The following is an 8,242-nucleotide window of genomic DNA, read 5'->3' as shown; positions in this document are numbered from 1 at the left end:
TTTCCTACTGTTACGATGATCCTTTATGTTCAACCATTGAATTAGTCTGCCTTTTGTTAAAAAACTAGTTATTGATATCATCACCCTGCCTCTGTTTGATATGTATTTTTGCAAATAAATCGGGGGTTAGGGGTGGGGTTGTGGGTTGCAAATGAACACAGACACTATACTTGCTTTTTCAGAATACCAAAATTGTCTAATTAGGAAGACATTATTGCCTAATGAATGATACTTAAATTGCCTAGGAAAATTGAATCAACTACAGCATTACTAACAGCCTGCTCATCACCAATAGAAGCTTCAAGAACATATGCATCATTTTTTTATCTCCTACCAACAAGAAATTTTTTACGCATGTTATCTTTTTTTGACTAGTGTTCGAACAAGTGATGGAGACACTGAATGACTTTCTGATTAGGATAGAACTACATCAAGGGTTAGCTTTGAGCCCTTATCTGTTTGCCTTAGTGATGGATGAGGTCAAAGGAACATACAAGGGGACATTCCTTGGTGTATGCTTTTCGCGGATGATATAGTGCTAGTTGATGAAAGCCGGACATGAGTGAATCAGAAACTGAAGTTATGACGGAAGACTTTGGAGTCCAAAGGTTTTAGACTCAGTAGAACTAAAACTGGGTATATGAGATGTGACTTCGGCACAACTACTCGGGAGGAGGAAGATATTAGTTTGGAAGGTCAAGTAGTGTCTAGGAAGGATACCTTTCGATATTTAGAATCAATGCTACAGAGAGACGGGGATATTGATAAAGATGTTAGTCATAGAATCAAAGCAGGGTGGATGAAGTGACGTCAAGCATCTGGTGTCCTAAGTGGCAAAAGGGTACCACAGAAGCTAAAAGGCAGGTTTTATAGGACAGTGATTAAACCTGCTATGCTGTATGGTGCAGAATGTTGGCTTACGAAAAACGACATGTTCAATAGATAAGTGTCGCGGAAATGCGTATGTTGCGTTGGATTTACGGTTGTACAAGAAGGGATCGAGTTCGGAACGATGATATAGTGATAGATTATGGGTAGCACCAATTAAAGAAAAGCTTGTCCAACACCGGTTAAGATGGTTTGGACATGTCCAACGGAGAATCCAGAGACACCGGTGCGTAGTGGAATCCTAAGTCAGGATAGTAACGTGAAGAGAGGCAAAGGAAGACTGAACTTGACATGAGTAGAGACAATAAAAGGAGACTTGAAAGGATGGAATATATCCAAAGATTTAGCCTTAGATAGGAGTGCTTGGAAAACAATTATTCACGTGCCTAAACCTTGATGGCTTCTGCTGGGTTTCAACTCTAGCCTACCCCAACTTGTTTAGAATTTAAAGGTTTTGTTATTGTTGTTGTTATTGTTGTTGTTGTTGTTATCTTTTTTTTAACATGCAAGAATGCAGGCCATGTACAGAGAAGCAAGATGTGGGCCAGTATAGAGAAGATGTGCAAATGTATGTGACTTATATATAGTGTTGTGCTTTTCGAAAAACAACAGATGCAAATGTGTTTTTTTTTTCTGAGATGTGTTCTTTTTTCTAAAAACATTGCCTTTTGTGAATGTATATATGTAGTACCTAAAAACATACCCTTAATTGCCTTTTTTTTAACGTATAGATGTGCAAATGTGTGGTCGGTATCTGGTTCGGGCCACATAAAAAAAACACTAATTAGTATCCTTACTAAAAAGAGAATAGAATAATTGCACTTAAAAAAAAAAAGCCGTGCGATAAGCCGAATTACGGCCGGCCGTAATTTAGCCGCTTCCCATATCTAATGCCATAGGTTATTATTATTTTCTTTATCTATGAAACATATATCTAGTCATTTTGTGGTATGTATAAATAAGCTCTTGACACCTGTCAATACAACCTCGTATGCAGTATTACTACAACAAATTTTAGTAGTATATAAATAAGTGAGAGGATTATTGCTTTATTACTTACTTTCTACTTCTAAACCTCTAATCATTTTAGAGTCATACGTTTCTTGTAGTTGCAGCAGTATATTTGTTCCTCTTTTTGCCTGGCCGATAAATAGCACAGAATCAACCGTCGACTGTCGTCTCCTTCCTTGGTTCTCCAAATTCCAAATCGTTGCCAGAGAAACCACCAAAACTGTTCGTAACGCACCAAGCACCAACCGGCCGGCAGCCCGGCACCTCTCAGTCTCTTCTCACCCCTTGCCTGCGCTGGGCCACCGCCATCACCACCACTCCCCCGTGGCGGCTTCTACAAGCTTCCGGAACCAAACAGCCCCTGGGCGCCGAGTTTTCTGAAAGCGGCTTCAGAGATCTCGTCGTCGGTGGCCATGGCGGGCCCGTGCTGAGTGCGCGGGCGGGAGCAAGGTGAAGGTCTCCGAGCTCGAGATCCCGATGCAGATCCGGGAGGGTCCGGCGCGGCGGCAGGCGCCGTCCGCCGCGGGGGCGCTGCGGTCGCCGATGTCCGCCATGATGCTCGCCATGTTCGCTACCATGGCCTCCTTCTACGTCGCCGGACGGTGAGTCCGCCCGCCCGCCGGTTTCCGTCATTAATTTCTTCGTGAAAATGCTCGCCTGCTTCGGTTCTTCTGTTCGATTGTTTGGTATATGCGTGTGCTACCGATAACCCGTGGGGGGATTCTAGATCCCTGTATATGTCTCCGGCAGGAGCTGCTCATGGTGATCTTGCTAGGGAAGTTATGATCCAGCCGGTGGTGCATTTTAGAACAGCGGGTGAGGTTTTGATCTCTCAAACGGAATCCAGTGCGAGGCTCACATTTTGTTGCGATGTTAGTACTTGTTTCTGCAGCACTTGGATTTTGCAGTGTCACAGTTCATGAGTGGAGTATTCCCTTTTGTGCTAGTATTGATGAAGACCAATCTTAGTTCTAAGACACCTTACCTTTTGACTTGATCTGGATTGTCATAGTAACGGAAACTGTTCCTCTGTAGAAATGGTTTGTGTTTTGGCCTTTTTCTGTTTGTAGAGGAAAAATTGTTGACGTCCTGAATTTCAGATTGTGGCAGGATGCTCAGAACAGAGTTTATCTCATTAAGGAGCTCGACAGACGAACAGGCCAGGTAGGCACCAGAGATTCTGGCTCTTTTGTTCTCTAGTGGAACGATCCACCTGTGCTGCTTACTTAAGAGCCCCATTAACTCTCTTGTGCATGTGATTCAGGGGCAATCAGCAATATCTGTGGATGATACCTTGAAGGTTGTTGCATGCAGGTAATTCTAAGTTTCTAACCTTTCAGGTTATATGCCGAAATTGCCTTTCAATGCACAATCTGACAATTTTCTTAATGCGTTTGAAAGTATGAACTTTTGCATTTGCTGTCTAATTGGAACTAGTGCTCCAAACATGCAGAATTTGTTGTAGTATGAGAGTTTGGAGCTGTACTAATTGCTTATGTGTAAACATCCTCCATTTTTTAGGCAGCAAGGGAAGCGGTTGGCATCGCTTGAGATGGAGCTTGCTGCAGCAAAGCATGAAGGTTTTGTTGGCAAATACAATCCTGAGACAAATGGAACTCGCTCTGGGAAAAAGCCACTGATTGTTATTGGAATAATGACTAGCTTTGGGAGGAAAAACTACCGTGATGCTGTCAGGAAATCATGGCTTCCGACAGGTACACTTCATGCTTGCATTTTTCTTACATCTATTTTTTTTTTTGGTATTCTGACAGACATCAATATTAATAATTCCATAAGAAAAGAATATTAATACCAAAATTTGGAAATTCAGTTCTCATATTTATTATGTCAGAAAGTCCTTTTTTAGTTATTATGTCAGAAAATTTGTAAGAACTTGAAATGATATCCTGAAGATTAGCCATCACAATATGAAAAACTTGGATCTTGGATGCAGATCTGCCTTTTGTAATGTTAATACCTTTTGGTCCTAGACATTTGTCATCTTGTAGGTGGTTGATTGTGTTTTGAAACAAATGACCCAGTTTTGATTATTCTCCCATTGAAGTACTATAGGATATGGTACCCTTATCTTTAAATTAATGTTTTAAATTTGCTTTCTGTTGATAAATTAAAAAAATACAATTCTTATTTTACTATTCTCTTAACCTAGTGTTGTGTATAGTATCCTACTTATCTGTGTAGTTTAATTGTACTTCTCTGCACAGGTTCAATGCTGAAGAAACTTGAAGAAGAAAAAGGCATTGTAGTACGTTTTGTTGTTGGAAGAAGGTACCTGATATCCATTACCCTGCTGGAATAAACATATGAAGTTTAGATATCTGATAGTTCTCATATGTAGTGCAAATCGAGGAGATACTTTTGATAGGGAGATTGATGACGAAAATAGGAGCACCAAAGATTTCTTGATCTTGGTAAGCCTGATTGAACAATTGATTCTGTAGTACTACTCTATGTTGATGGATTCAACGATAACCTTGTTTATGTACTTGCTGTGCTCTTTGCTTAATGTCGATTGAAGATTCATATACTTGGCCACTTTGGTGGTTCTTGCTTTTGTTTATCTTTATATGTGCATTAGTAATTTTATAGTCCGATCCTTTGGATTTTTTTAGCATCAAAGTTCGATGTAACTAACAAAAAGGTGTTAAGATGAATGCTGCCATTAATAAAAATTCTTACTCGTATTTTAGCTCAACATGCTGTTGATTTAGTTTCGGAACTTGACTATTAAGTGGCATTGCAGGATGATCATACAGAGTCAGATGAAGAGCTTCCTAAGAAGACAAAAAGTTTCTTTGCTAATGCAGCGGATACATTCGATGCTGCATTTTATGCTAAGGTCAATGATGATATATACATAAACGTTGGTATGTGCCATCTGTTAACTTTGAGGGGCTCTATTAGTGGTTTGTGTTTTATTACATAGGGCATAAATTTGTAGGATCTTTGCTACTTCCTCATGTTCCAGATACTTTTGGTATCTGGGTATGGTTCCTAAAGTTTGACTATAGTTGTTAATGTTTACCAGATATGCCAGTGAAACCATTTAAACTAATTTTCAGCAGTAGCTGCCACAGTTTGAAAAGTTGATTTTTAAAACATTATGAAAACTGATTATTTTTAAAACATTATGAAAACTGATTAATTCTGGACAATCATTTATCAATTTTGGAAATATAAGTTCCTACCTTTTCAAGTCAGGAGGTTTTGATACTCTCCTTGTGCACTGAGATGAGATTTACAAAAGGCTATTGTCATTTTCTGTCTCTGCTTGCAACAAGCCAACAACTTCGATTACCTGTGATACCTCTACATGAAAAAGTAATGACTATTAATCTTTTGAACTCCGCTGACTTGTTAAAATGCTCATTCTGCATGTTTTGGAATACTGGATTGCCTCTGGCAACAATTGCCTGTTGTCATTGTGTAGATGTGGTTTCGGAATATTAACAGGAACTGTACTTCACATGGAACAACTTATTGTTTTTCTGCAGATACTTTGAGCGCAATGCTCGAAACTCACTGGGACAAACCCCGTATCTATATAGGCTGCATGAAATCGGGCGAGGTTTTTTCTGACTCGTGAGTGTTACAACAATTCATTTTAGGAACTTGATAGTTTTCTTTTCCCCGTTTGAGTGCTTCTTCATTTGAGAAACTAAACTAGAGCTCCATTGAAAACAGAACCCATAAGTGGTATGAACCAGACTGGTGGAAATTTGGTGATGGGAAATCGTAAGTATGCTTGCCTTAGCAATTTTAGCTTCTATTACATTTATTATTTGTACTAGATTTAACATTCAAATCAATTGCTGTTGTGGCTCATCTACTTCCTTTTGTCAAACAATAGGTACTTCCGACACGCTTCTGGTGAAATGTTTGTCATATCAAGGGCCGTAGCTCAGTTCATTTCTATAAACAAGTATGCAACCTTGTGCACAGATTCTATATCCTTCTACCACAAGGATCTGAAAAGAAATGAGAATTTTTAATAAGTAATTTGATTAATTGTATTTATGGATATTTTTTTGTGATAGGTCTAGTTCTCCGGACATATGCCCATGATGATGTTAGTGTAGGATCGTGGATGATTGGCCTTGCTGTGAAGCATGTAAATGAAGCAAAACTGTGTTGTTCATCGTGGCCCTCAGGTTGGTTGGCATCTTTTGACCTTGAGTCCTTGACCTTGATTCCTTTCTGTTTGATATATGTTTACGTTGTTCTAATGATCTATTTTTTCTTACTGGTCAAATCTGACTCTTGATGATTGCTTCCATGCGATTAAGTCCTTTTGTTTGCATACTTCGTTAGATTCTTGATTCTCCTGTTTTTTAAATCCATTTGGACAATCATTATGTTTGTGAATACTGAAACTTCGAGGATGAGAGAAGTAACATGGGGAATAGAGCTAGGGAGCATATCCATTGAAAACTAAGCTATGTTCAGCTTACCTCGCAGTTGTTACAACTGCAAATGTCCTATGAATACTAAAGCTAATAAAGCCTATTCTTCAGCATGTATTCTGGATTACGAATTTCGATGATGAACCTGCTAGAGCTAGCAGTTTATGATCAGCAGATATTTATTGTCTCGTGTGTAACAAGTTAACCCAAAATTTAGTTTCAATTTTCCTTGGACCTTTGACTACAAACCATAGCAGGCTTCCCAAGTTATGGTTTGCTTAGGTTTTGGACAGAAGGCAATGGTTTCATGGTTTAGCAGGAAATAGAATGGACGCAAATTAGCTTGTTTTGTACAAAAACAGTTGGTTATTTTCATGCTGCATGTGCACTGATGGGCTGTTTGGATGGATACCCCTGCTGACCAGGCCAAATTTTGGCCATTGACCGAGGAGGCTCTGGCACGTTTGGATGTGTGCGGTTTTTTGGGTTGGCTGACTGCTGTGACTAATCTCCAGTTCAATTCGATGCTCCTGCCCGGCTGATCTGGGGCGGCTGAATCAGCTGCCAAAGTTTGGCCAGCTGTCAAGATTTGGCACATCCTACATAGGTGGCATCCAAACGTGCCCTGAGTTTCCTCACTGGTCCCTGGATAAAGGGTCCTGCTTATTTAGGTTCTAAATCTGTCGCTCAATCTATTATATGGCTTACCACCTTTATTAAATCTGAAAGATTGGTGGATCAATGATATAACCAAAGGCAGTGAATATTGAACTTCTGAGATTGGAGAAATGAACACATTTTTGCTTGTGTGTTATTCATGTAATGAGTTGTTGGATTGGTGGTCATTTTCATCACAAATTCCCAGATATTTTTTCAGGGCTAACCACTAAGATAATTTTTGCAGGTGCGATGTGTTCAGCGCTATAACGAGCAACAATGCTTGTGCTGAGGAAGAGTTTTGCAGGCACCGTGCCTGGTGGATATAATACATACAATATGCAGAGAATGAGGTCGAATTGGTATTGAGAAAATTTTGTTTTCTTCTGCCATCTTCTGTAGCGTCCTTTGGAGGAAGATTGTGCGAGCCAGTGCATACTGAAATCAGATATCTTGTTTTTCATTTCCAAAGGATAGGTCTTGCATACTTTCTTTGCAAGGCCCACTACACTAGAATCATCAGAGTTCTAACGAAAAGCCGTCTGCAGATTGTATCCTGTTCCGCGTGCCATTTGTAGATGTCCCACCCTTACCATTCTTTTTTTCTGACAGACACTGCCATTGTTGGAGTGACAGAAATCAATAGCAATTCAGGAAATTATTTTGCTCCAGAATACATACATGTATGCGTAATCCGTGTCAATTTCTGACACATTAGATGCCCTTTGGCAGTCAAGAATGATCCACTGGATGCTTTGAACGTACAAAAAAAATTCCAATAGTCCATGCAGATCATTATTGTAGATAGTATCGCATGGAAGTCTTACTTTATCTTAAATTCATGGCGACCAAATATTCTCATCATTGACTTGTTCTTATTTCTGAAGCACGTTAAACAAGAAGTGAAGCACGTTTAACAAGAAGCGGAAATAGTTCAAAGTTCCTGCTCAAACCCGGAGTTATCCTCCAAACTTGTGGAAATAAAACTAATTCTTGTAGAGTTTTGCAAAATCGTATAAATTTCTGAACCTCACATGTGATGAGGATCTGAAATCTCAAAAGAATAAATTATAGGGGTTTTGGTTGAAAACTCAAGAGAACAAATTATAAGGGGGTTTTGGTAACTCAAAAGAATAAATTATAGGGGTTTTGGTTGAAAACTCAAAAGAATAGATTATAGGGGGTTTTGGTTAGCCCAGTGTTCATGCGGCTGACGGTTGCAGTGGCGTCATGCAGTGAGTAGACGTCTAGCGAGTGATGCG

The 8,242-nt window shown here is 39.5% G+C and overlaps 1 protein-coding gene across 1 annotated transcript; it reads left to right on the top strand.

The window, feature by feature from the left end:
* The first annotated feature begins 2,050 nt into the window (after positions 1-2,050).
* LOC136500551 (hydroxyproline O-galactosyltransferase HPGT1-like) lies at positions 2,051-7,723 on the top strand. Its single transcript, XM_066495924.1, has 12 exons — positions 2,051-2,501; positions 3,000-3,063; positions 3,164-3,213; positions 3,421-3,614; positions 4,125-4,188; positions 4,259-4,331; positions 4,664-4,787; positions 5,415-5,502; positions 5,605-5,655; positions 5,771-5,856; positions 5,964-6,071; positions 7,228-7,723. The coding sequence occupies exons 1-12, from the start codon at positions 2,377-2,379 to the stop codon at positions 7,248-7,250; spliced, it is 1,050 nt and encodes a 349-aa protein (XP_066352021.1). The 5' UTR covers positions 2,051-2,376; the 3' UTR covers positions 7,251-7,723.
* The last annotated feature ends 519 nt before the right edge of the window (positions 7,724-8,242 follow it).

The sequence above is a fragment of the Miscanthus floridulus genome, chromosome 13, assembly GCF_019320115.1.
Source record: "Miscanthus floridulus cultivar M001 chromosome 13, ASM1932011v1, whole genome shotgun sequence".
NCBI classification, from domain to species: Eukaryota; Viridiplantae; Streptophyta; class Magnoliopsida; order Poales; family Poaceae; genus Miscanthus; species Miscanthus floridulus.
This window is presented reverse-complemented; position numbering and strand designations above follow the sequence as displayed.

Bases quoted from the DNA above. Each gene is read 5' to 3' on its own strand.
- LOC136500551 (XM_066495924.1), top strand. From the start codon at position 2,377: ATGCAGATCCGGGAGGGTCCGGCGCGGCGGCAGGCGCCGTCCGCCGCG. The intron at 4,189-4,258 runs GTACCTGATATC...TCTCATATGTAG, and splicing joins CGTTTTGTTGTTGGAAGAAG to TGCAAATCGAGGAGATACTT. The intron at 5,503-5,604 runs GTGAGTGTTACA...CATTGAAAACAG, and splicing joins GGCGAGGTTTTTTCTGACTC to AACCCATAAGTGGTATGAAC.